Raw genomic sequence first — 26,868 nt, 5'->3', positions numbered from 1 at the left:
TGGTGTAAGAGTGTCGCGTGGATGAACAGAACTCCGCCAGCCACCCAGGCATAGGGGTAGTGGCGCGCGAGGAGATAATGACAAAGACTCCGCAGCAGCGCGAGCAGGATAGAATCTTGTTGACTCAAACCTGGGTCTCTCAACACCAGCTTGCCGGTAGGTTAGCGGACAAACGGATAACCGGACTAACCGACCAAGTAAACGGAAAAACAGACAGGGCGAAATCAGGCTGACTGTCGATCTGATCCACAGAAGATGAACATCGTGACAAGACCGAGATAGTCTCATCTGATCGTTGTGCTGTCAGTTCTGATCTCTTTTTCTCTACGCTCCCCCTCCCAACAGCGACAACCTGTCCGATTCCTAATTGCGCGCATGCATGGGCTACACCAGAGTCTTCAGTAACATGGGTTAGTCTCACAGGACCACACTCCGTCGAGAACATCATACCTGCCGTTTCCCTCTGAATCCTGTTGCTCATCTGCAGACTTCTGTCTACGCTATCTGCGCTGCGCCCTGCAACCGAGTCTGATGACAGAAGCCCTGGAGAAGGAGCACTCTGAGCGGGGAGACCTGGTTTCTCCCCCGCGTTTCTCTAACTGTCTGCCCGGGGACAGCTTCGAGCACCGGCCCAGAAAGAGTGACGGTGCTCCCGATGCCGCGAGCGCCTGATGGTCGGCGGTCCCGGAGTTTCCGGTCGGTGGGAGAGGCTCGAGCCGCGGCCGCGCGCTAGGATGCTGCGCCAGGTGTTGCATGCGGGCCTGAGAAGCTCTTTTCACATGCTGGGTCGGTTTATCGCGAGCCACCCTGTATTCTTCGCTTCAGCTCCCGTTCTCCTCTCCATCCTTTTGGGCGCAAGCTTCAGTAGGTACCGCGTGGAGGAAAACGTGGAATATTTATTTGCGCCCAAACACAGCCTGGCTAAGATCGAGGGGAACCTAGTGGACAGCTTGTTTCCGGTGAACCGGTCCAAGCACGCGCTCTACTCTGATCTGCAGACACCGGGCCGGTATGGGCGCGTCATCATCACCACCCGCAGGGGTAGTGTACTGGACCCGGTTCACTTGGACTTAATCCTAAAGGTAGGCGTATGACACACACACACACACACACACACACACACAAACACACAGAGTTACAGTAACACACAGTTGACAAAGTACAACTGGATTACTACACTTCGAGCATGACAGGATTCTAGCATTCAAAATATCAATTTAATTTAATTTAGAGAATTTTAAATGAATCCATTAGCAAAACAATTAATTAAGAAATTTGTCACTAATCCGGTTAGAACTGCCTACCCTCCACATGGCTCAACGGTTTTCATCCTATTCATTACACACCTGCATTGCAATCAGGTAAGTGATTGCTCCTCAGCATGATGTCATAGCTGGTTCTATCAAGGTTTTTGGGTGCTGTGGCACACAGACTCTATATCTTGTGTAGTCTATGAGTATGGGTGTGTGTTGGACAGACGGGGATAGTGACCTACTTAAAGACAGGTCCCTGAAAACGGTCCCAGTCTAAATAAGCATTCTCTCAAAGAGTCTTCTAAGAGTGATCTGTCAGCATCAACAGCTGGCTCCACGCTCCAGATTCATCATTAACATACTTCAGCTCTGGCAAAGTTTCACCAACAACCCGCACGATTATCACACATGAATACGCTCATGCAAACACCCCCCCCCCCACACACACACACACACACAGAGGAGTGTGGCATCTGCCTACCCATACCGTGGCGGGCCAGACTGGCATCATCACTGTTGCTTAGTAACCGTACCAGTGTGGATGCTGCCACTGTGATCACCCTAGAAACAGTGGAGGGTTAGTGTGAAGCTGTGGTTTGCCTTTGTGATACTCAGACAACGACCACCACCCCCACACACAGACTGTAATGTGGAGGCCTTCACTGCCAGTATGGTTGAGTTGCCAGTTTGTGTTTAATAGCGCTGACTCGTTCCTGCCTAGCGCACTTATCACAGTGGGAACCCCATCCAGCATCCACAGGGCTGTGTGGGCAGAGAACACTGTCAGAAAGGTGCTTCTCATAACAGGGGTTTGGCTGTTGTTTATGGTTGCTCATCTGTGGTGCTACCGTGTTATTTTTAGGCGAGGATAAATAAAATAATTGAAATAATCCTCTTCTCCTCTCCTCCCCCCCCCTCTGTCTCTCTCTCTCTCTTTCACACACTTTTTTTCCTCTCTCTCTCTCTCTCTCTCTCTCTCTCTCTCTCTCTCTCTCTCTCTCTCTCTCTCTCTCTCTCTCTCTCTCTCTCTCTCTCTCTCTCTCTCTCTCTCTCTCTCTCTCTCTCTCTCTCTCTCTCTCTCTCTCTCTCTCTCTCTCTCTCTCTCTCTCTCTCTCTCTCTCTCTCTCTCTCTCTCTCTGTCTCTCTCTCTCTCTCTCCCTCTCTCTCTCTCTCTCTCTCCCCATTTCTCTCTCTCTCTTCCCCCATTTCTCTCCAGCTCCACAGGTTAATTTACCAGATACAGGTGCCAGTGCTGGGCTTCAACTACTCCTTCTCTCACCTGTGTCTCCTTGACGTCAAAGACTCCTGCATCATCGATGACATCATACGCGCCATGGAGGACATCCAATCAGCTCGCTCCTCCAACCGCTCCGCCTCAGCCTTGCGATACCCAATCACGAGGCTCGCCGACGGACGGCAAGCCTACATTGGTCACCAGCTGGGAGGCGTGCAGGGCTGGGGAGCTGGGACAGGGGCCAGGGCTCCTGGGGGAGGAGCTAAAGGAGAGGGTGTGCGTTCCGCCAGGGCTCTCCAGCTGACCTATTACCTGCAGGCTCGCGGGGCTCTGATGGACAGGGTGGCGGGTCAATGGGAGAAGGCGTTCTGCGCCGAGCTGCAGCAGTTTGGGGCGGGACATCCTGAGCTGGGTCTGTATCCATTCACCTCCTCGTCGCTGAGGACGGACTTCCAGTTTTCCACGGTGCTGTCGCGCCGCCCCCTGCTGGCCAGCCTGGGGGTGTGCAGCGTGCTGGCGGTGCTGTGTGGCTCCATGAGGGACTGCGTCCGGTCCAAGCCCTGGCTGGGCCTGCTGGCTCTGGTCTCCATCACCCTGTCAGGGCTGACAGCAGCCGGCATCCTCAACCTGACTGGAGCCACCTACAACTCTACTTACCTGGGGATTCCCTTCATCATGCTGGGTTAGTACGCACGCACACAAGCACACACCTCTCCTCTCCTCTCCTCTTCTTTCCTCTCCTCTTCTTTCCTCGCCTCTCCTCTCCTCTTCTTTCCTCTCCTCTTCTTTCCTCTCCTCTTCTTTCCTCTCCTCTCCTCTTCTTTCCTCTCCTCTTCTTTCCTCTCCTCTCCTCTTCTTTCCTCTCCTCTTCTTTCCTCGCCTCTCCTCTTCTTTCCTCTCCTCTTCTTTCCTCTCCTCTTCTTTCCTCTCCTCTCCTCTCCTCTCCTCTCCTCTCCTCTCCTCTCCTCTCCTCTCCTCTCCTCTCCTCTTCTTTCTTCTTCTCTCCTCTTCTCTTTCTTCTATTCTCGTCTTGTCTCTTCTCTTCAGAAGTCAAACAGTCAAACACTGCAAGACATAGTTCCATGCATTTTTCAGAAGAGTAGTGGCTGTTCATGCATTGTACATGTCGACACGGACACCCTCTCTCTCTGAGCTGTAATTACTGTCGTGTGTGGGAGGGGAATCTGCTGCTGGGCCAAATATAACTGACTGGAGAAGGAGAGACACACTTGGTAAAAACAAAAGCTCAACTGTTGTCTGGCAGAAGGATGACACAAAAACAGAGAGAGACAGACAGAAATAGGGTGAGAGTTTGTTCGGTTTCCACTTGTTTTACTGTAATATTGATATATTGTTTGTACTGACTGCGTTTCAATTTTAGTTTGTATTGCTCCTTTCTCTATTATATGTGCCTTGTCAGTGACGATTTCTTATTGTTTCTATCAGTTTGTCAGTCTCTGTTTTTGTGAAAGCAACGAAACACCCTGAAGTGAAGTAGAGAAAGAGGTGACAGAGAAGTAAGCACAGACAAGGAGTGAGAGAGTGGAAGAGAGAGAGAGGTGTGATGATGGGGTAAGGACTCGGGAGGAGAGAGAAAAAGAGAGAGAAGTAGAGAGAGACGGACAGAGAGAGATAGGAGGTTTTTATCTGTGTCTAATGCAGTGAGAACACACAGAGGATGACAGATGAACAATTAGTGGGGAGTGTTCTATTCATCTCAGGCCTCGAGCACCGCCCACAAGCCTACGCACTTAACACTTCACTCTGCATCAGGATACAGTGTGTGTGTGTGTGTGTGTGTGTGTGTGTGTGTGTGTGTGTGTGTGAGAGAATGTGTGTTTTAGCACAGCCTTGTATGTCACTCTGCTGTGCTACTGGCTCAGACTCAGTAGACTAGACCAATTTTAGATCGGATTCATCATGAAAGAATGGTATAGTGGGCTAACAAGTGTGTGTCTGTGTGTGTGTGTGTGTGTGTGTCAGAGAGAGGGACAGAGAGAGAGAGAGAGAGTGAAAAAGAGAAAGAGGGTTGGGAGTCTAGACTTTGCCTTGGGACCTGGATTCACTGGAGCCTAAGTTGAAGAGACACACACACACACTCTCAAGGAGATGTCTCCTTTCACTGTTACAGTGTAACAGTAGGTCACAGTAGCCGGGAGGAGATATCTCTGTCACTGGTGACTCACAGGTGTCATGGCAACCATGGAGGTGAATGCCATCTGCCACACATGCATGTGCACACACACAGAATATAAACACATGCACACACACACACACACACACACACTTGGAATATAAACACATGCACACACATTCAGAATATAAATACATTCACATACATGTCAAAAAGTCCCCCACAAAAACAGACATAGCACATGTATTTATTACTCTGGATGTAACAACTTTGTGTGTGTGGTATGTGTCTGTCTGCATGTCTATGTGGTGTGTGTGTGGTGTGTGTAAGTGCATGTGTGGTGGTGTATGTGGGTGGTGTTTGTGTACGTGTGCATGTGTGTGGTGTGCAAAACGTGCCCGCGCGCGCGTATTGACCCCTGGCGCCGTGTGATCTGCTCCTTCCCAGGTCACGGGCTGTTCGGGTCGTTCGAGATGCTGTCGTCATGGAGACGCACGCGGGAAGACCAGCATGTGAAGGAGCGCGTGGCGGGCGTGTTCGGCGACGTGATGCTGCGTTTCTCCGGCAACACCATGCTGCACCTGACGACCCTCGGCCTGGCCGCCTCCCCCCTCACCAACATGGAGGCTGTGAGGCTCTTCTGTCGGACTGGCGCCCTGGCGGTGTTCGTCGGTTACCTCTACACGCTGTCCTTCTACACTTCCTGTTTAGTGTTCACCGGTTACCTGGAGACGGGGTATCGTCACGGCTGCTTCTGCAGGCGGGTGCCCAAGCCCGAGCGTCTGGAGTCCAAACCTGCCTGGTACCGCTGCCTCATGTACACACGCTACCAGGACGACACACACGCACACTCTCAGACACACACGCCCAGCGTGCCACACGCGCCCACCCCCAGTCTCACACACCCTCATGGCCACGCGGCGAACCCGGCTCACGCACACCCTACGAACCCTCCGCACGCACACGCGCTCGCACATCCCCCGACAGTCATCCCCGAGCCGTACCCACAAGACTCCCACCTGTTGCTGGGGTGCGTTCGTCGTTGCTACGGAGACTGGATCACGAACACGTACGTGAAGCCGTTTGTGGTGCTGCTCTACCTGGTGTACATCTCCTTTGGTCTGATGGGGGTACTGCAGGTGAGGCACACACACACACACACACATAAACACACTCACACACTCTCGAATGTACACACATAAATGAACATAATCACACACGTGCATACCCTCTCATGCACCCACACTTTCTCTGTGTCTCTCACAAGCACACCCACACCCACACTTTCCCTATCTCTCTCTCTCCCTCTCTCTTTCTCTCCCTTCTCTCTCTCTCTCTCTCTCTCTCTCTCTCTCTCTCTCTCTCTCTCTCTCTCTCTCTCTCTCTCTCCCTCTCTCTCTCTCTCTCACCCACCCACACTACTCTATGTCTCTAACAGTGGTCTTCTGGTTTCTTCAGGTGACCCAGGGTTCAGACCCCAGTACCCTGGTTGCCATGGACACAGCGACTGTGCTGTATGCCCGTGCGCAGCAGCGCTACTTCAGTTCCTACTCTCCTGTGATTGGTTTCTACGTGTACGAGAGCGCACCCTACTGGAATGCCTCGGTGCAGCGGGACTTGTTGGAATACGCCAAAGGCTTCCAGCGAATCAGTTGGCTGGAATCCTACCTGGACTACCTCTCCGAGCAGAACCTGTCCACCAGCCAATCCCGAGACAGCTTCACTCGCACGCTCCGCCTCTCCTTCCTCCGCGAGCAGCGCTACGCCCACTTCGCCGACGACATCATCTTCGCCGAGCGCGGCCAGGGCGAGGAGCCGGAGGTGGCCGCGTCGCGCGTCTTCCTGGTCGCCAAGACGACGGAGAACAAGCGCGAGGAGATGTCGGTGCTTCTGGACACGCTGCGGCGCCTGTCTCTCACCTCCCGCGTCCGCTTCCTCATCTTCAACCCCTCCTTCGTCTACCTGGACCGCTATGCCGCCGCCGTCAGCTACCCGCTGAGACACTCCCTGCTGGCCGTGCTCTTCCTGTTGGGCCTGTCGTCGCTGGCTGTGGTGGAGCCTCTGGTGGCGGTGTGGCTGGGCCTGACCCTGGTGTCGGTCCAGTTTGGCGTGGTGGGTTTCATGACCCTGTGGGGGGTGGAACTGGACTGCGTGTCGGTGCTGTGTCTGATCTCGGCGCTGGGCCACGCGGCCGACTGCTGCGGACCCCTGCTGTGCGGCTTTGCGGCGGGCCGGGGCGACAGCCGGACTCGCTGGGTGCGCGTGGCGCTGGAGAGGCACGGCGTGCCCTCGCTTCAGACGCTGGTGTGCTACGGCGCCGCCCTGGTGCCCGTGGCGTGCGTGCGCTCCAACCTCACGCACACGCTGTTCCGCTGCCTGGCGCTGGCGGCTGGCTGCTCCGCCCTGCACACGCTTGCCTTCCTGCCCACCCTCCTCACCTTCCTCCCGCCCTCCAAGAGCCGGGAACGCCGCCCCGGGGGGGAGGGGCATAGGCAGGAAGTGGAGTGCGTGGAGATGAACGACAGCACTCGCGTGGTCGACCAGATAACCACCGTCTGACGGGACGGGATGACGTGGCGGCCAGGGGATCGGCGTGGTTGGGCGGTGACACGCCCCCTGTAGGGACTGCATGCTGGGGATTGGTCCGTCTGTGATGGATCGTCCAATGGGCATGTGGGGGAAATGTCCAATGAGAGGGAGGCTGGAGGTGGAGTCAACGGAAGACAGAGGTAGAGGGAAGACAGGTGGAGAAACAGATAGAGAGACAGGAAGCAAGAGAACGCCTGCAGGAAAATCAGAGAGAGAGAGAGAGAGAGAGAGAGAGAGAGAGAGAGAGAGAGAGAGAGAGAGAGAGAAAGGAAGACAGAGAAAAAAAGAAAAAAAAACAGTGGATGAGAAAGAGAGAGAGAGTGAAAGAGCGAGAGCGAAAGAGAGAGTGGTGCAATGTCTCCATGGTTACCGTCTTGTTGCTAGCGCTGTATTGCATATTGATGCGCTCTGCTCCGATGGGCCAATCAGATGCTGAGGGTGGGTTCCGGACTGGACATTATATTGCAGGCCAAAGTAGAGACATATCACACTAGAGCCCTGTCTTTGCTAACAGGTGTCTCCAGGGCTCCCCTGCAGTCTAGTATCACCCAGAACAGAATGATGGGCAAGAACAGGAAATTACAATGGTAATTTGGAAAAATGAATTAGTCATTTTAGGGATATTCCTGAATACTCTCTTTCTTTCTTTTTTCTCTTTCTTTTTTTTTCCTTTTTCTTCTCTCTCTCTCTCTCTCTCTCTCTCTCTCTCTCTCTCTCTCTCTCCTTCCGTCCCCTTCTCACTCTCTTTCTCGGTGTCTTCTCTCTCTCAGTCTGAGGTTAGTCATGTCTTTATGCATCTCCCCCGGGCTACCAGAGCCCAGTCAGAGAGAGCAAACACGGTCAAGGTTATCTCCTCTGTTCTGCTGTCCAGACCTGGCCCCGGCCCTCTGCTGCCCCTGGCTGCCAGACTGGGTACCACACTGTGGACATGCGACTGTAGTAAGCAACTGTCACCTGTCAATCACACACCCGTCACTAGGGATACCTAGCCATATCTAGCATCCTGTCATCCTGTTAGCGCTTCCAGCAGCTGGGGGAACAGGGGTGTGTGTGGTGCAGTGGCAGATAGATAGGGAGGAAGAGACATAGTCACAGCTGTCCCTCTGCCCTCTCCTCCGATTCATGCTTAACTTTTCCCCAGCATCAGACCTCTATTAATACATTTGCTGCAGGCACCCCCTCTCACAGGCACTCACCCGTCTCTCTCTCTCTGTGTTAAAGTAGAGGCATATGGTTAGGACACCAGTATTCCCTTACAGGCATGCAGCTACTCAAGCCTGATCAATCAAGATGTAAATCACACACACACACACTTCCTCTGGGACACTGGTACATCTGGTAGGCCTTTCCAGATGCTCATCAACTTGGACTGGGTTATACCACTGTAGACCCCCAGGGCACTGATGAACTAACCCAATGTTTGGAACATACCGTTGTAGACCCCCAGGACGGGAGCATACCTCTGTGGACCCCCAGGTTTGGAACATACCAATGCAGACCATACTGTTTGGAACATAACATCATTGCAGACCCTAAGAGTTGGAACGTACCACTTCAGACCCCGATGTTTGGAACGTACTGCTGTAGACCCCCAGGACTGGATCGTACCATCCCTTCCAGAGAAGCACTCTCAGACTGTGCCGGTGTTTTCTCACTTCTTGACAACTGCAGATCAGAGCATGGGATCAAAACAAGAGGACCAAGCTTGTCACATGCACACACACACACACGCCAAAACAGTAATAGCCTTGTGCACAGCCCCTGTGGTTTTGTACTGTTGTGTTTCTATCAGTTAGTGAAGAATAAAGTAAGGAAGAGAAGGTGGTCTGTGAGTGTTTATGTCCTTGAATGCCACTAACAGTGCCCCCCTGTGGTCACACACACACACAGTGCATAGGTTTAGTCGGAGAAAGCCTCTGGCTATTTTCATTTCAGACTGTGCCTTTTGTTCATATTCATTTCAGACGTCAAGAGCCATTCCTTCCATTCGTAAACTAGGCAGAGTTTCTATGTGTGTGTGTGTGTGTGTGTACATGCATGTGTGTGGGTGATGTGGCATACAAAGAGTGGTTTGACCAGTTTGTTGACTTCCATCTAGCATTTCATTTTTTACACCATACGCCCTTCCAAAGTCACTCTATGCACCCCTCCCTCCTTCCCCTTCTTTTAATTCTCTCTCTCTCTGTCCCTCTCTCTCTCTTTCTTTCTCACGCACACACACACACACACCCTGGCTCATTATAGGTAATACTTTGTCCAGGATCTGTCTAGCCTCACATCCTGCATGGCCAGCTGCTGCCCTTCACACACACACACACACACACACACACACACACACACACACACACATACACATTCATCCATCACTGCTAGTCAGATTCACTCACATCAGCCATGTCAGGGCTGATGAAAAGACACATTTGCATACTTGTATCATCAAGTGTTCGTTTATAAATTATTTACTGGAAAGAGGATTTTTCTGTGCCCCATGCCTCAACGCCTATCTCAGCATCCATTACATTTTCAGACTTGACAATCTCTTCTGTATCATCCGGTTAAAACAGTAGTATCCAGATAAGTAATCTATTGTTGACAGAATCTCACACTCTGCCTTGCTCTCTCTCTCTCTGCCTTGCTCTCTCTCTCTGCCTTGCTCTCTCTCTCTGCCTTGCTCTCTCTCTCTGCCTTGCTCGATCTCTCTCGTTCTGTGTAGCAGGTGTGTCATAACATGTTCCTTGAGGCAGGAATCACATTTCGGAACTTCTGAATCTCTCACAAAGCTTTTGTCTCTCCCTACCACACACACACACACACACACACACACACACACACACACACACACACAGACAACAGGCAAACAGAAGAGGTGTCTGGGCGTGGAGGTAACAGGTGATTCACTGAGCAGTGTGAGCCGGCAGAGCGATCAGATACTGAACGGATGTCTGAAGTTGAGCAACGATTAGGTGTTTTGGAGCAAGCTGCTGGTGTGAAGCTCGAGGAGGGAAGTTTGAGGAGGTCGAGAGGGGGATGGGGGGATTCAGAGACAGGATGGACGACGCCAAGAGTAGCACTCGTCCTTCGTAGAGCGGACACACGCTCAAGACCACGGGAGCAGCGCGGCTACAGGTAGGGCTCCTGTCTGTCTTTGACACCCAGACAATCATGTCATTATAATATTTGCATCTGGTCAGATAACATAAAAAGATAATGTAACAGATTTGATTAAAGACATTGTATTTGTAAGTTAATTGTATTTTCTATCGTGTACATAGCATTACATGACAAGACAATACAATTCATTCTCAAAGAATGTTGTGCTGTAGTATTAAAGGGATAGCCTTACAGATATAACGTAACCCTAGGCATGATAATCCACCCAACTTTGTGAATTATTCCAAAGACAATGTTTTATTTAAAAATCTTTTGATTTTCAATCTAATCAAGCTGAGTTTCCATCCAATCCACATGATGGGTCTGTGATATTTAGAATGTGTGCCATCTGTGTGTGACTTTATTAATGTAGGGCGATCATTAAAATAGTTACATTTCGTCAATTACAGTAATAGAAACCTGATCTGAACCTGAGCTATATTAAGATACAGTTAATCAACAGACACTGGAGACCTTTGAAGAATTGTCTGCTGTGGTTGGCTTGATGACGGCAAACAGCAAAGATGACAGCATCTTCCTATGTCTAGCTAATCAGCATTCCTGATTTGAACACGCCTGATGACAGACAATCATTGCTTGCAACATTGTTCCATATACAGTGGGCACTCCCTCTCTCTGTTTCTCTGTTCGTATTCACTCCCTCTCTTTCTTCATCCTCTCTCTCTCTCTTAACCTTCCCTCTCTCTTCATCCTCTCTCTCTTCACACTCCCTCTCTTTCTTCACCCTCTCTCTCTCTTCACCTTCTCCCTCTCTCTTCATCCTCTCTCTCTTCACCCTCCCTCTCTTTCTTCACCCTCTCTCTCTCTTCACCTTCTCCCTCTCTCTTCATCCTCTCTCTCTTCACCCTCCCTCTCTTTCTTCACCCTCTCTCTCTTTTCACCTTCTCCCTCTCTCTTCTTCTTCTCTCTCTCTCCATCCTCTCTCTCTTCATCCTCTCTCTCTTCATCCTCTCTCTCTCTCTCTCTTCATCCCCTCGCTATCTCTCTCACTCTTCATCCTCGCTCACTCTTCACCCTCTCCCCTCTCTTTCTGTCTCTCTACAACTTCACCTGTCTGCATGATTCTGTTGTCTGCTTGGTGCCATGCAGGGAAGTTGATCAACACAAATACAGTGTGCCATGCATATGCAAATATCGAGGTATGGTAAACTTTGCCTTAGGACATGCTCACAAATGACAAATTGGCATGCAAGGACACACACGCACCAACAAGATAAAAGTCCTACGAATTATTTGAGAAGGAAGTGGTGAAGGTGGAGGTGTTTGAGGGGGAAGTGAAACACAATGTGTTTATCATAGGGACTTCTGCATGCTAACACAATGGGGAGGATCGCACAAAAAGGGCCAATGGGGACAGGTTGCTAACAGGACATGTGTCAACATACAAATATTCGGAGTCATGGATATGATGGATTCATGGTCAGTTGAGGCAGCAAACTGACAAAGACACACAGGTAGACAGGGAAGCAAACGAGTCAAGTCAGTTTATTTATAGAGCACATTTAAAATAGCCCAATACCGACCAAAGTGCTGTACAAAGTCATCAGAAGGCAAAACAACAATAAGTAGGAAAACAGACAAACAGACAGACAGACAGACACACAGAGAGAGAGAGAGAGAGAGAGAGAGAGAGAGAGAGAGAGAGAGAGAGAGAGAGAGAGAGAGAGAGAGAGAGAGAGAGAGAGAGAGAGAGAGAGAGCAGACAGACAGACAGACAGATAGATAGACAAGACAGGGAAGCAGGAAGGCAGACAGACAGAATGTGTGTCCTGTAACTTCTGTGTCTGTGTACTTTCAGAAGAATGTGCTGCCTTGACATCAAAGAGAAGAGGTCGATGCGACCCTTCTTCACAATCTTCTGGCTGTGTGTGCTGTTCAGCCCCATACCCCCAGGTAAGAACGGAGAGAGGAGCAGCAGATGGCCAGAGAGGGGGGGGGGGGGAAGAGAGACACACAGAGGGACAACAAAGGAGTAAGAGGGAGATTGGGACAGAGAGCGAAAGGTCGAGAGACTGAGGAAGATGGAGGGACAGGGAGAGAAGAAAAGGGAGAGGGAGGGAGAACGTTGTGCGTTTATTACTGTTTCAAAGTCCTGATCCCATTTAGTCTGACACTCCATCTCTTACGCCTACTCTTACGCCTACTCTTTTGTTCTCTCTCTCTTTCTCTTTCTCTCTGTCTCTCTCTCTCTCTCTCTCTCTCTCTGTGTCTCCTCTCTGTCTCTCTCTCCCCCCATGCCCTCTCCCTCCAGGGACGGGGTATTTCCTGGGGGACAGCAAAGCAGTCCTGACCTCTTGCGGTGAGTACTGGACCTTACAGGACCAGACCTTACTGCCCCTGCTGTTCCATATGACCGTGTGCGTTCACGTCCGCGTGGTCACCCCCGGGTCCTGGGTGGCCTTCTCCTACAGCTCCCCTCGGGCCCCCCGCCCTGACTTGGGCCTGGAGGGGGACGAGGGGGCCCTGTACGGCTGGCTGCTCGGCGTCCGACACCGCTTCCCCATCGCCCTCTCACCCGCACAGTGGCACAGGGTGTGTCTGAGGAGGGATGTTTTGGGGGACAGCTTCAGTCTGAAGGTGAAGAACTGACTTCCTGTTTTACAGAAACAGCTGCTGTAGGTTCACGGAACGTTATACTTTTGTGTCGGTTCCGTGTCAGTTACGCTCACGTCTTTGTGTGTGTGTCTCTGTGTGTCTGTGTGTGTTCCTGCATCTGTGTGTCTGTGACTGTATGGAACGTCCCAGGTGAACAGCAGTCTGGTGGCTGAGAGGACGGTCATTGCTCAGGCCATTCCCCCCGGTGGCTCTCTTCGATTGGGCTGTCGCTCCAGGGACCTGGTCACTGGGAACGTGATTGGCCAGGTAGAGCTGTATATGTTCCGAGTGTGGGCGGACCTTATGGACCACACGCCCTGTGAGGAGGGCTCTGTGATTGGCTGGGACTCAAGGCTGTGGGGAGTGACCAATGGGAAGGCGAGGCAAAGGGATGTCAGTCTGCTGTGTGGTGGTGAGGACATACACACAGCCACAGATACACACAGCCACAGATACACACAGCCACAGATACACACAGCCACAGATTTTGCATGGATTGCAACAACTCTAAATGACTATAGAGTTTAATGAAAATCTAATTTTCATTGATAAACTGCATGGTACTTTAGTAACCAGTGGATGTTCAATGTACTAAGTCTGCCTTACTGTGATAGGGAGTTGTCTACAGTAGTTAGTAGATGCATGCTGTACATCGGTGTTTCAGTTACACTGAGTTGTCTACAGTAGCCATAGTTTGTAGGTGCATGTTGTATGTAGCATGTTGCATGTTACCTTCTTTTGTTTGCTCTCTTAGACCACGGACGGGTGAGACGAGCTGTTGGTGACATTCTGTCTGGTGTGTTGAAGTGTACATTAAGCATGTGTGCATCTCCTGTATGTGTGTTTAGTTGTTTGTCTCGTTCTTCTACTTGTGTGTATGGTTGTGTGTCTGTGTGTCTCCTGCTTATGTGTGTGTGTCTGCTATGTATTAGTTTGCGTGTGAGTCTTCTTCGTGTGTGTGTCTCTGCTCATGTCCTCCTGTGTGAGAGTGTGTGAACATGTGCGCCCTCTACTGGGTGAGGTGGGTCAGTGCAGTCCTGAGTAAATTACTTTTCCTTTTCAGCCAGTACTCCAGGGAAGGGACGAGACTTGCCTCCAACTGGGCCCTCAACTAATCAACCGACAGATCCACCAACAGCCAGCATTCCACCAATAATAGCATTGACCAATCACAGTTCAGTTTATGACCCAACCAACACCAATTCCACACCAGTTTCTGCAACAATCACTTCAACCCTGACAGCCAATGGAATCACAGAACTAATCACAGCTAGTCCTGAAGCCACACCCCCACCTGACTCATCAACCCTGCCCCCTAAGGCCAGCTCAGCCAATATCCTATCAACTGCAATGAAAACCACCTCCCCACCAGTATCGTCAACCCTGCCCCCTATGTCTAGTTCAGCCAATCAGATCTCAGCTAGCACTGAAACCCCACACCCTTCCACATTGTCAACCCTGCCCCCTATGACCAGCTCAGCCAATAACATCTCAGTTAGCACTGAAACCCCTCCCCCACCAGTATTGTCAACCCTGCCCCCTACAACCAGATCAGCCAATCATTTTACAGCTAGCACTGAAACCCCACCTACATTGTCAACCCTGCCCCCTACAACCAAGTCAGCCAATCAGATCTCAGTTAGCACTAAAACCCCTCCCCCACCAGTATTGTCAACCCTGCCCCCTATGTCCAGTTCAGCCAATCAGATCTCAGCTAGCACTGAAACCCCACACCCTTCCACTTTGTCAACCCTGCCCCCTATGACCAGCTCAGCCAATAACATCTCAGTTAGCACTGAAACCCCTCCCCCACCAGTATTGTCAACCCTGCCCCCTACAACCAGATCAGCCAATCATTTTACAGCTAGCACTGAAATCCCACCTACATTGTCAACCCTGCCCCCTACAACCAAGTCAGCCAATCAGATCTCAGTTAGCACTGAAACCCCTCCCCCACCAGTGTTGTCAACCCTGCCCCCTATGTCCAGTTCAGCCAATCAGATCTCAGCTAGCACTGAAACCCCACACCCTTCCACATTGTCAACCCTGCCCCCTATGACCAGCTCAGCCAATAACATCTCAGTTAGCACTGAAACCCCTCCCCCACCAGTATTGTCAACCCTGCCCCCTACAACCAGATCAGCCAATCATTTTACAGCTAGCACTGAAATCCCACCTACATTGTCAACCCTGCCCCCTACAACCAAGTCAGCCAATCAGATCTCAGTTAGCACTGAAACCCCTCCCCCACCAGTGTTGTCAACCCTGCCCCCTATGTCCAGTTCAGCCAATCAGATCTCAGCTAGCACTGAAACCCCACACCCTTCCACATTGTCAACCCTGCCCCCTATGACCAGCTCAGCCAATAACATCTCAGTTAGCACTGAAACCCCTCCCCCACCAGTATTGTCAACCCGGCCCCCTACAACCAGATCAGCCAATCATTTTACAGCTAGCACTGAAACCCCACCTACATTGTCAACCCTGCCCCCTATGACCAGCTCAGCCAATAACATCTCAGCTAGCACTGAAACCCCACCCCGACCAGTATTGACAACCCTGCCCCCTACAACCAGATCAGCCAATCAGATCTCAGCTAGCACTGAAACCCCTCCCCCTCCAGTATCATCAACCCTGCCCCCTATGGCCAGCTCAACCAATAACATCTCAGCTAGCACAGAAACCCCACCCCCACCCACATTGTCAACGCTGCCCCCCACAACCAGGTCAGCCACTTTAATTCAAAGTCCTTATTACTCCACCACACCTCCAACACCGATCACAACAATGTCAACAGGTGAGGAGTGTTCCTCATGTTTTATGTCTGTGCCATGCACGTCAGTTTTGTTCATACATGTATGTGATGCATGTCGATCTACAACAAAGCTACAATCATATAGTGTGTACTGCAGTCCCCTGCACAGTTTTGAGGCGTGTTTGTGACTTTTATTCAACCACAGGGTCTCCACTGGTGCACTGCAACCTCACCCAGCTCTGCTCCAATCAGAGTGAGTAACCCCCCCCCATTCAACCTATCAAAATGATTGATGCTGTTTTCCTCACAACTTCCTGTATTCACTCCACAGCTGCCTTCTATTGGGTTCTGATTGACGTCGAGGCCACAGGAGCCAATAAGAGCGAGGCAGACATCCTAAACTGGGTAGGGCTGGATGGATGCAATGGTGTGATCAGACCAACAGCCCAATGTGCCACCTGCTCTGTTTTACTGACGCTATTCTTTACCCATTACCCTGGGTCCTGGAACTGCCCCCCTGCCCCTGACTTGCCCATGCCCTAGTCTCCTGCCTCCTACCCCTGAGCGTGCCTCTGCCCCTTCACTGCTCCCCCCACCTCCTCACCCTCTCACCCATGGTTTCTCTTTCCAGGTGGCTGGTCTGTTTACAACCGGAGCCTGTGGGCTGGGCTCGGGGTCTGCCAACGGCAGCAGGACTCCTGGGTCCTCATCAGGAGAGAGTCTGCTGATGTGCCAGGGAGACGCGCAGGTTCACAACTGCTTCATCATCCCCAGTCATGAACTGGCCTCAATCTTACATGCACTGTTCCACAGTCTTCTGAAATGTAAAGTTCAACAAAGGTTGACACCGTTTTCTTTTCGCGTTCCCATCTGTTCCAGGGGATGGAGGTGACCTGTGATAAAAAACAAGACATAAGGTACTGTGTGTGCGTGCTGTGAATGTTTGCTCCAGAGGGATCAATGTAAGTTTGGTGTACTGTCTCACACCCTTCTGCTCTTGTCTGACTCTTCTCTGTGATGTGTGTGTGCGTGTGTGTGCGTGCAGGAGATCTAACTGCAGTGTGCTGCTGCAGCTCAGCCAGACGGTCTCTGTCTGCAGTGTGAAGGCAGCTCTGCAGAGGGGCGGGGCTGGGGTGCAGGTGACAGTCCTGGGGGAGGTGGAGAGAGTTGGTGAGGGGCGCTGCACACACATTCACACCCGCATTCACACACACACACGCACGCACGCATGCACACATTCACACCTACATTCTCACACACGTGTTCACACGTATACACACTTGCACACACACACACACCCATTCACACAAATGCACACATTCACGCACACACACATGCACACACATTCACACATATGCACGCATGCGCACACAACCAAAGACAAACACACACACAAACACTCCCGCACACACACACACAGGCACCGCACCCACACAAAGACAATACACACATACGGTATATGCACACAATCATGCACACATGCACACATCAGGTACCAAAACACATTTGTATGCAGTACAAACTCACCTGATAACACATTATTATAACAATCTAATAAGATCATTGCTTTCTCATTGCTGAAATGTTGTGTCAGGGCGTGGGTTGTGTATAGACACAGCTCCCTCTAACGGAGGGTTTGTGAAGTGCACCTCGTCCTCTCCTCTGGAAGACGTCTGTCAAACTGACACACACACCGACCTCACCTGGTAAGATGGGTATGAGTGTGTTTGCAGTCTCAAATGTGTGCGTATACAGATTGATGTGTGTATGTGTCAAGTTTATGTGTGTGTAAGTGTCATGTTTATGTGTGTGTCTGTGTGTGTTTGTTTCTCCAGCTCGCTGCTTGAACCAGGATCTTACCCAGAGCACTCATACGTACCGCTCTATCCGTCCTGCCAACGTGAGTGCTGACTCACACACACACTGAGCATTAGCACCCTTCAGCATTTTTTGCGTTCCGTCATTCAAAGTGTCCGCGAACTGTCGTTAACTGTGTTGGTGCGTGCGTGTGTGTTTGTCAATGTGTATGTGTTTTTGTCAATGTGTGTGTGTGTTTGTCAATGTGTGTGTTTTTGTCAATGTGTGTGTGTGGGTTTCAGGCAACATGGAAGAACAAACCTGCAACTGTTCTTCTCTCTGCAACAACTCAAGTAAGCCTCCTGTCAGAGTTGTGTCTACAGAAGAGATCTCTCGGTTAACTGTGTTGTGACGTCCGCATGATAAACAGCCGCTTCAGTGCTTAAAAACCGTACCATGAATGTCCTCTGTAGCCCTGTGAGAACTCTCCTCTCTCCCTCTCTCTCTCCCTGTATTTTCTCCACCCAGACGGCTTGTATGCCTTCAGCATCAACATCCCCAATCCCAACATCACGGCCAGTCACATAGAAACCATGGTAAGATATGTGTGTATTAGTTGTTTGTGGATGTGGTTCAGTTTTGTATTCCGTGTGTGTGTGTTGTGTATTTGTATGTGTGTGATCAGTACTGTTGTGACTCATCCTGATCTCTGTCTTTGTCTTGCAGATGTACAACCTCACACAAGTCTCACCCTGTAATATACCAAAAGAGTAAGACCACAACAATACACATTCAACCCTGTAACCCGGACACAGACCCACACATCAAGCCCTGTAACCCAGACACACACACACACACATCTAACTCAGTTCCACCCTTCTGTTTCATCAGGTCGTGTAAAGAATATTCGAGGCAGGTAGTAGTTAAGGTAGTAAACATTTCCAAGATTTTTGGAGTACATATCAGTCATGTTTAACACATGTATAATCCTTGAAGTTCTTGTTGATGATCAGTACAATAACTCATCTTGTTGTCTCTGCAGGCAGTTCACCTGGAGTGCCAAGGAACAGACATCAGGTAGGACATTGTGTGTGCGTGTTCTTTCTATTGTGTAGGGTATGCATATTATATTTCAATTTCAATTTTCTCTGTTCACTTTTCTCCCTTCCCCTCTCTCTCTGTCTCTCGCTCTCTCTCTCTCTCTCTCTCTCTCTCTCTCTCGCTCTCGCTCTCTGTCTCTCTCGCTCTCTCTCAGGTTGTACAGCTGTATGGTCTTGCTGCAGTTGTCTGAGCCTGTGCCGGATATATGTTACCTCACTGGCCTTATTAAGTCACTCCTCAACAACAGCACCAACATCATATACGATAGACCTCTGAGGCGCATGGGTCAGTGCATGCATCTGTGTTTGTGTGTGTATGTTTGTATTGTGCAGACTTTGTGTGTGACCCTTTGTGTGTGTGTTCCCAGTGCTGTATATGACTCTGTGTGTGTGTGTGTGTGTTCTCAGTGCTGTGTGGCTCCCCTGGTCTGGCTGTAGAGGCTCTACTGAAGACCAACCTGACCTGGGGCAACACCCCCCTCAGCTACGCTCAGATGTGCCAGTCACCCCCCCTGCTGCCCTGGTCAGTCTCACACACACTCACACACACACTCACACACACACACACATAGCACACGCGTGCAAACGCACACAGAAACACAAAATACACACTCTACAGTAGGTATATTAACCCGTGACCTTGACTGTCTGAAAGCACAGGGCTGATGCAACAGCAGAGCTGTGTTGGGTGTGACTGGGCTGGCTAATGTTGTGTTACTCTTCCAGCTAACAGGGCTGTGTTGGGTGTGACTGGGCTGGCTAGTGTTGTGTTACTCTTCCAGCTAACAGGGCTGTGTTGGGTGTGACTGGGCTGGCTAGTGTTGCGTTACTCTTTCTGCTAACAGGGCTGGGCTCAAACAGCCTTTGTGTTAAAAGCAAATGTTCTTTCATGCTGGGGGGTCATTGTGTATCTCTGTTGTTCTCCCCACAGTCAAAAAGGAGAGACTCTTGCTATGCTCCTGACGGACAGCTGTCTCGGCCCTCCCCCTGATCCTGTCTCAGCCAATCCCAGCCCACAGCCCACATCCACTCAGCCTAATTCTGAGACCTTGCACAACACAACTTTTACACCTGACAAAACTTCAACCACCCTTCACAACACAACTATCCATGACAACACAACACTACACTTGACAACAACTACCCCGGACAACACAACACATGACAATATAACTTCTACCCCTGGTAACACAACAACCACCCCTGACAACACAACACAACACATCACAACTTCTACCCCTGACAACTCAACACTTTCAAGCACAACTTCTACCCCTGATAACATAACTTGGACTCCTGGCAATACAACAATCACCCCTAGCAACACAACAACTACCCTTGGTAACACAACAGCTAGCCCTGACAACACAACAGCTACCCCAGGTAACACAACAATTACCCCAAACAACTCAACAGCTAGCCCTGGCAACACAACAGCTACCCCAGGCAACACAACCATTACCCCAAACAACTCAACAGCTAGCCCTGTCAACGCAACAATTATCGCAGGCAACACAACAGCTAGCCTTGACTACACAACAGCTACCCCAGGCAACACAACCATTACCCCAAACAACTCAACAGCTAGCCCTGGCAATGCAACAATTATCCCAGGAAACACAACAGCTACCCATGACAACACAACAGCTACCCCAGGCAACACAACCATTACCCCAAACAACTCAACAGCTAGCCCTGGCAACGCAACAATTATCCAAGGCAATACAACAGCTAGCCCTGACAACACAACAGCTACCCCAGGCAACATAACAATTACCCCAAACAACTCAACAGCTATCCCTAGCAACACAACAGTGACCCCAGGCAACACAACAATTACCCCAAACAACTCAACAACTAGCCTTGGTAACACAACAATTATCCCAGCCAACACAACAACTAGCCCTGGCAACACAACAGCTAACTCTGGCAACACAACAATTACCCCTGTTAACACAACACTACACAACACAACTTCTATGCCTGATAACACAACCGGATACACCACAAAAGCTCCTGACAACACAACAGACAACTCAACAATTCCACATAGTGCATCAATTTACAACACAACATTTTACCCCAGTAGTGCAACCGTAAACTACACAACTGATATCCCTGGCAATATCACTGTTAATGGAAACCACACCCCCACCAGCATATATGTGTCTGACCACAGCTCAGTGACAACAACCGCCCAAACCAGCCAAAACACAACGACAGTGACCGTTGATGTCAGCCCCATCTCCAACCCCAACACAACAGCTGTCCCGATCATTAACCCGAACACAACCAGGGAACCTGTTCACAGTGAAGAAACAACTACGTCCAAAAATGTCTCGGAACCAACCAGAACCTCAACCACAAACATGACAGCCATAATCCCTCCCACCACAGCCACACCTCCGCCCACGACAGTAACAACTCCATCCACGACAACCAAGACTCCCCCCACTATTGTCACAGCTCCACCCACCACCATCTCAGCCACACCCGCTACAGCAACTGCCCCACCCACCTCGGGCAATACAGTGCAGGAACAGGAAGCAGACCAGCTGTCTCAGATGACTGAGGGCCAGCTCAACTCCTCCCAGGTCAGAGCACACCACTTACTCTAGCTTTAGATCAATTATTATAGATTTAGTTTATTTATTATAGGTTTAGATTATTTATCAATGGTGTAGATAGGCCACTAGGAAATGTCGAGAGGAGCAGGACCACATCATTCCAATGTACCTGCCCCTGTACTTGTTACAAATGGTAATGAACTTGAAACACATTGTCACCACCTTCTCCTTTGTCACGGGTAACCAAAGGACATAAAACTGTTGGTTGGTAAAACTGTGACCGTACTGAGGTGTGTGTGGTCAGAGTACTAGGAGCTGTGTGTGTGTTCAGAGTACTGGGAGCTGTGTGTGGGGTCAGAGTACTGGGAGCTGTGTGTGTGTTCAGAGTACTGGGAGCTGTGTGTGGGGTCAGAGTACTGGGAGCTGTGTGTGTCGGGTCAGAGTACTGTGAGCTGTGTGTCGGGTCAGAGTACTGGGAGCTGTGTGTGGGGTCAGAGTACTGTGAGCTGTGTGTGGGGTCAGAGTACTGGGAGCTGTGTGTGGGGTCAGAGTACTGGGAGCTGTGTGTGTCGGGTCAGAGTACTGTGAGCTGTGTGTGTGTTCAGAGTACTGTGAGCTGTGTGTGTGGGGTCAGAGTACTGGGAGCTGTGTGTGGGGTCAGAGTACTGGGAGCTGTGTGTGGGGTCAGAGTACTGTGAGCTGTGTGTGTGGGGTCAGAGTACTGGGAGCTGTGTGTGTGGGGTCAGAGTACTGGGAGCTGTGTGTGTCGGGTCAGAGTACTGTGAGCTGTGTGTGTGTTCAGAGTACTGTGAGCTGTGTGTGTGGGGTCAGAGTACTGGGAGCTGTGTGTGTGGGGTCAGAGTACTGGGAGCTGTGTGTGTGGGGTCAGAGTACTGGGAGCTGTGTGTGGGGTCAGAGTACTGTGAGCTGTCTCTGATGACTGCAGGTGGAGCTGGTGGTGAGCAGGCTGGAGCAGCTTCTGCAGGGTCCTAATGTCTCCAAGTCGGTGGGACAGAAGGTCCTCACAGTGATCAGCAACCTAATGGCTGCCGACCCCACAGCCCTTTCAGCTTCTGCAAACAGGTTAGCATTATCGCCTTGAAAACGCACACCTGTGTGCACACACACTGAAACACACAGCCACACACTTGAACTCACACAGTTACACAATAGAACACACTCACACACACTTTCTCGATCCCTTTCCCCAGGCTGGTGAAAGCCGTGGACAGTCTGGGGCTGAAGCTGAACATTGAAGGGAACAGCGATACCCTGTCGACTGCCTCTCTGGCTCTAGCTGTCGCCAGAGTGGATGGGACCAGCTTCCAGGGAGCCTCCTCTACCATCTTCAATCCTTCTAACCTGCAGGTAACACTGCACCAGCATCACACATCACCTTTATACTTGCCCTCCTTGATACCCCATGCTCCTTGCTGTTGAGTGCAATCATGTGTGGTCATCATCAGTGGTGTCTTGCCCCTGATCTTGGGATGTTTGTGTTTGTATGTGTGTACACGTGTTTGTGTGTGTGTGTGTGTACACGTGTGTCCTCCAGGTGAGCGTGGTTGGGCGGTCCAAGAGGTCTGTGGCTCCTATGGGGTCTGTGTCTCTGCTTTCCTCCTTGACTGAAGGCCTGAGTTCTGAGGAACAGCTGCTGGCCAACAGAGTCCAGTTCACATTCTACCAGAATGCCACTCTCTTCCAGGTACTCTCTCTCTCTCTCTCTCTCTCTCTCTCTCTCTCTCTCTCTCTCTCTCTCTCTCTAACTGCTCCCCTCTCTCTTCCTCTCCCTCTCTCTGTCTTTCATGTTCTATCAAGGTGTCTTAGGGAGTTAGTAACCAGTTACACGCCTCTCTCCCCCTCTCCTGTGTGTAGGATCGAGGTCTGGGCGAGCGGAAGGTCATCAGTCCTGTTCTGGGCTCCAGTGTGGCCAACCTGTCAATCAATGGACTGAAAGAAATTATCAAGTTCACCCTGAGAAACACCGATCCCCCTGTGAGTTGCCTGTGTGTGTGTGTATGTGTAAAAGAAAGAGAGTGTGTTTGAGTGTGTGCATGTGTGTTGATGTGTATATGTTTGCATACGTGTGTGTGTGAGTGTGTGCATGTGTGTGCATGTGTATATATGTGTGTGTGTGCGTGTGCGTGGGTGCGGTTGTGTGAATGTGTACTGTGTGTTTTACTGAGGCTGATGTCTGATGTACTGACTTCCTTTTTCCTCAGGGAAACTACACGGCTTCCTGTGTGTTCTGGGACTTCACTCTGAATGGTGAGCAAGCAGGAAGTCACATCACTTCTTATCCTCCTGGTTGAGCCAGTTTTGTTGTCATGGTGACATTGTCCATGTTGTGCTCAGACTTTGCAGGGGGATGGAACCCTACTGGCTGCTCTCTGGTCAACACCACAGATGAAGACACCACCTGTAGCTGCAATCACCTCACCTCCTTTGCTATACTGCTGGTCAGTGTTCACTCACAAGTGTGAACCTGCGTGTGCTGTCGTCCTGCGTGCTTTCATACAGGCATTCATTTGTGTGTGTGTGTATGTGTGTGTGAATGTTTGTGTGTGTGTGTGTGTGGTACCTCTGTACAGGACCTGTCTCAACACACGGACCAGGGTGGTGTCAGGGACAAGCAGCAGGCTCTCATCCTGACCTTCATCACCTACATCGGCTGCGGGCTCTCAGCCATCTTCCTGTCCGTCACCCTGCTGACCTACCTCTCCTTCCAGTAAGGCTGCTCCTCTCTCTCTCTCTCTCTCTCTCTCTCTCTCTCTCTCTCTCTCTCTCTCTCTCTCTCTCTCTCTCTCTCTCTCTCATCTCTTTATGTATTTCTCTATCCTATTTCCTGTTTCCTTCTCCCTCCCTCTGTGTTCTCTCATTCTTCTATTCCTACTCTTTCTTCTTTTATTCTGTATTTGTTTTTCCTTTCTCCCTTTGTCATGTCGACAACACCTCCATCTTCCTCACAGGAAGTTGCGTCGCGATACCCCCTCCAAGATCCTGATCCAGCTGTGTCTGTCCCTCCTCCTGCTCAACCTGCTATTCCTATTGGACGGCTGGCTCGCCCTCTACCCCGCCACGGGCCTGTGCACCAGCACAGCCTTCTTCCTGCACTACTTCCTGTTGACGTCGTTCACCTGGACGGGGCTGGAGGCGCTCCACATGTACCTGAGCATCGTGAGGGTGTTTACGCCCTACCTCAGCAGATACATGCTCAAGCTCTCCCTGCTGGGCTGGGGTGAGGATGCTGGAAAAACTACAAATCCCACAACTATGCTCTCTAACCTGTGACCTTTTCGCATAGTTTTTGATGCAAGTCTGTTTTTTTTTTGTTTTTTTTCTATTCAGGACTCCCCCTCGTGGTAGTTGTCGTGGTAATAGCGGTGGACAAGGACAATTATGGTTTAGTGACTTATGGAAGATACACAGACGGTTCATCGGATGACTTGTGAGTTTTGGTGCTGCAACGTTGCTTCTGTCAACAGGGTTCTCACAGTAGAGTGGCTTAGGATGGTAACCATCTGTGTGTGTGCGTATGTGTGTGTGTGTGCGTGCATGTGTGTGTGTGTCTGCATGTGCATTTGTATGCGCGTGTGTGTGTCTCCCTCCCAGCTGCTGGATCCGGAACACCCTAGTCTTCTACGTGGGCGTGGTGGCCTACTTCCTATTGGTGTTTGTGCTGAGCGTGGTGGTGTTCATCGTGGTGATGGTGCAGCTGGCGCGGGTCAAGAAGCAGAACCCCCAGAACACCCCCAACAGGAGCCTGATATCCGACCTGCGCAGCATCGCCGGCCTCATCATCCTGCTGGGCCTCACCTGGGGCTTTGCTCTGTTCGCCTGGGGAGACCTCTACCTGCCCTTCATCTACCTCTTCACCATCTTCAACTCCCTGCAGGGTGAGATGCCCACGCACGCGGGCGCACGCACATGCTGTATTTACTGTACTGGTGCCAGTAAACTAACAACTTAACCTAACTCTCTCTCTCTCTCTCTCTCTGTAGGCTTCTTTATCTTTGTGTTCCACTGTGCTGTGAAGGACAGTGTTCGGAAGCAGTGGAGAACTTTCCTCTGCTGTGGGAGACTGCGATTGGCTGAGAACTCAGGTGTGAAGTGTTTCACCGACAGGCAGATAGATAGACAGACAGTGAGACATGGCAGACACACAGTCGGTTAGACACTCCAGTCATAACACCCTCTCTCCTCCACAGACTGGAGTCGCACAGCAACCCACCGCGTCAAGCAGCAGTCTGTAACCTCGGCAACCAACGTTCCTCTAAACTCCGCCTCTCGAAGCTCCTCCCTCATCAGTGATGCGACCACCAATAGCAGTGGTGTGTTTTACATATTTATTTCACCCTTTATTCATGTCAAAAATAGCTAGGTTCACAAGATATGATCTAAACACTTGTGTGTGTGTGTGTGTATGTGTGTGTGTGTGTGTGCACGGTTTGTCTCCTTCCACCACAGAGTCTGTATTTGCAGACAGTGGGATCTCTGAGACTTCCAACAGAGACGTTATTCTGAACAACATCCAAACGCAGGGCCAGTCCACATCACCAGGCAGCACCTACAGTAGCGCTCGCTGGATGTGAATATGCACTAATGAGTGACAGCTGGTCCTGTAGAAATATGACAACACTACCATGCCGCCTTACAGTTGCCTGGCTTACACGGGCACAATGCTTATAATGTGATGGTGTTGATCCTCACACATCTGTTGATTATAGAAAATGTATATTCAGCAACAGATGCCCTTCTTAAAGTGACAGTATCTAAAAAATATTCTGTGAAAGTGACATTTTTGAGATTAAAAAACACTCTGGAAGGTAAAGGAAAAACGATCAAGAATAGTTGTATAGTTAGATTATAGTTTTATACTCCTAAAAGATGTGGACTTCACACTGATAGCTGTGATAATGTACACTGTTTGTCAGGACCCACACAACCGGCACCGACAGTTTTGTTCTGAGAGAAAAGTATTATTTAACAAATCAGACATATAACCATTTACCAATGTACATAATGTTATATACATATATCTAGATATTTAAATATAGTTTCAAGTACTTGTATAATAAAAGGATTGTACAAAGTCTTGCAATGTTATGTATATAATCAAGTTGTTAAGAAATCCCGAGGACTGGATTGTCGACTAACACACGGAGAGTCTAAAAACCGCTTGTGCAAAAACCTGTCAAACTTGAAAACAGACGGTGTCATGTTTCAGTGAGTGGTTCGGGATTGAGCTTCTAAATCAAGCCTATGGGTAAAGCTTCAATGCCTCCTCCGATCTCATTACCTTCAGCAAGGTACCCCACACACACTCTCACATCACCCAAACCCCTGCAGACAGAGAAGCAATGGATGGCTGTTGACAGGCTGTTGAACTGGCCGATCCCCCTCCCCTTGTGAATATCAGAAAACAAGTTTGACACCCTGAAAGTGTCATTGAAGTTCACACACTTGATGAGAAAATATTGGCTCTAACAGTCATGTTGTTTCAGGACATAGCAGATGGTTGTGGAAATATGTTGAGGTTGAATGGGTTTTCCCATGCTATCCAGCAGGTGTCAGTGTTCACCCATGCATCATCAACAGCTTTTCATTGTGGGGTCCTAAGAGGATTTAGAGTAGCACAACAGGGGTCCACAATTATAAGCACATTTCAGTTTG

The 26,868-nt window shown here is 50.2% G+C and overlaps 2 protein-coding genes across 2 annotated transcripts; both read left to right on the top strand.

Moving 5' to 3' along the window:
* Window positions 1–7,496, top strand: ptchd1 (patched domain containing 1). Its single transcript, XM_084703169.1, has 4 exons — window positions 1–1,082; window positions 2,470–3,169; window positions 5,069–5,760; window positions 6,080–7,496. Exons 1-4 carry the CDS (start codon window positions 672–674, stop codon window positions 7,178–7,180), a joined length of 2,904 nt encoding a protein of 967 aa, XP_084559295.1. The 5' UTR covers window positions 1–671; the 3' UTR covers window positions 7,181–7,496.
* A 2,652-nt stretch (window positions 7,497–10,148) lies between these two features.
* adgrg2a (adhesion G protein-coupled receptor G2a) lies at window positions 10,149–26,290 on the top strand. The gene is made up of 34 exons (XM_084703168.1): window positions 10,149–10,336; window positions 12,180–12,274; window positions 12,633–12,958; window positions 13,127–13,388; window positions 13,731–13,772; window positions 14,040–15,773; window positions 15,937–15,984; window positions 16,063–16,136; window positions 16,363–16,479; window positions 16,611–16,648; window positions 16,777–16,901; window positions 17,326–17,437; window positions 17,567–17,631; window positions 17,831–17,881; window positions 18,057–18,124; window positions 18,255–18,298; window positions 18,420–18,456; window positions 18,571–18,605; window positions 18,784–18,914; window positions 19,037–19,151; window positions 19,560–21,222; window positions 22,142–22,278; window positions 22,407–22,563; window positions 22,751–22,900; window positions 23,071–23,190; window positions 23,418–23,463; window positions 23,551–23,654; window positions 23,787–23,923; window positions 24,165–24,433; window positions 24,544–24,643; window positions 24,808–25,091; window positions 25,197–25,298; window positions 25,404–25,526; window positions 25,663–26,290. Exons 1-34 carry the CDS (start codon window positions 10,149–10,151, stop codon window positions 25,785–25,787), a joined length of 7,224 nt encoding a protein of 2,407 aa, XP_084559294.1. The 3' UTR covers window positions 25,788–26,290.
* Window positions 26,291–26,868: the final 578 nt, after the last annotated feature.

Source organism: Hypomesus nipponensis, chromosome 8 (assembly GCF_054491055.1).
Source record: "Hypomesus nipponensis isolate SF chromosome 8, ASM5449105v1, whole genome shotgun sequence".
NCBI lineage: Eukaryota > Metazoa > Chordata > Actinopteri > Osmeriformes > Osmeridae > Hypomesus > Hypomesus nipponensis.
Note: the sequence above shows the minus strand (reverse complement) of the source record. Positions and strands in the feature narration are given on the sequence as shown.

What these genes read in the sequence shown, in the direction of transcription:
- ptchd1 (XM_084703169.1), top strand. Translation starts at nt 672, where the DNA reads ATGGTCGGCGGTCCCGGAGTTTCCGGTCGGTGGGAGAGGCTCGAGCCG. An exon ending in GATTCCCTTCATCATGCTGG is followed by an intron (nt 3,170 to 5,068) that starts GTTAGTACGCAC and finishes GCTCCTTCCCAG; the next exon opens with GTCACGGGCTGTTCGGGTCG. An exon ending in GTCTGATGGGGGTACTGCAG is followed by an intron (nt 5,761 to 6,079) that starts GTGAGGCACACA and finishes TGGTTTCTTCAG; the next exon opens with GTGACCCAGGGTTCAGACCC.
- adgrg2a (XM_084703168.1), top strand. Translation starts at nt 10,149, where the DNA reads ATGTCTGAAGTTGAGCAACGATTAGGTGTTTTGGAGCAAGCTGCTGGT. An exon ending in GTTCAGCCCCATACCCCCAG is followed by an intron (nt 12,275 to 12,632) that starts GTAAGAACGGAG and finishes CTCTCCCTCCAG; the next exon opens with GGACGGGGTATTTCCTGGGG. An exon ending in GCGATTGGCTGAGAACTCAG is followed by an intron (nt 25,299 to 25,403) that starts GTGTGAAGTGTT and finishes TCTCCTCCACAG; the next exon opens with ACTGGAGTCGCACAGCAACC.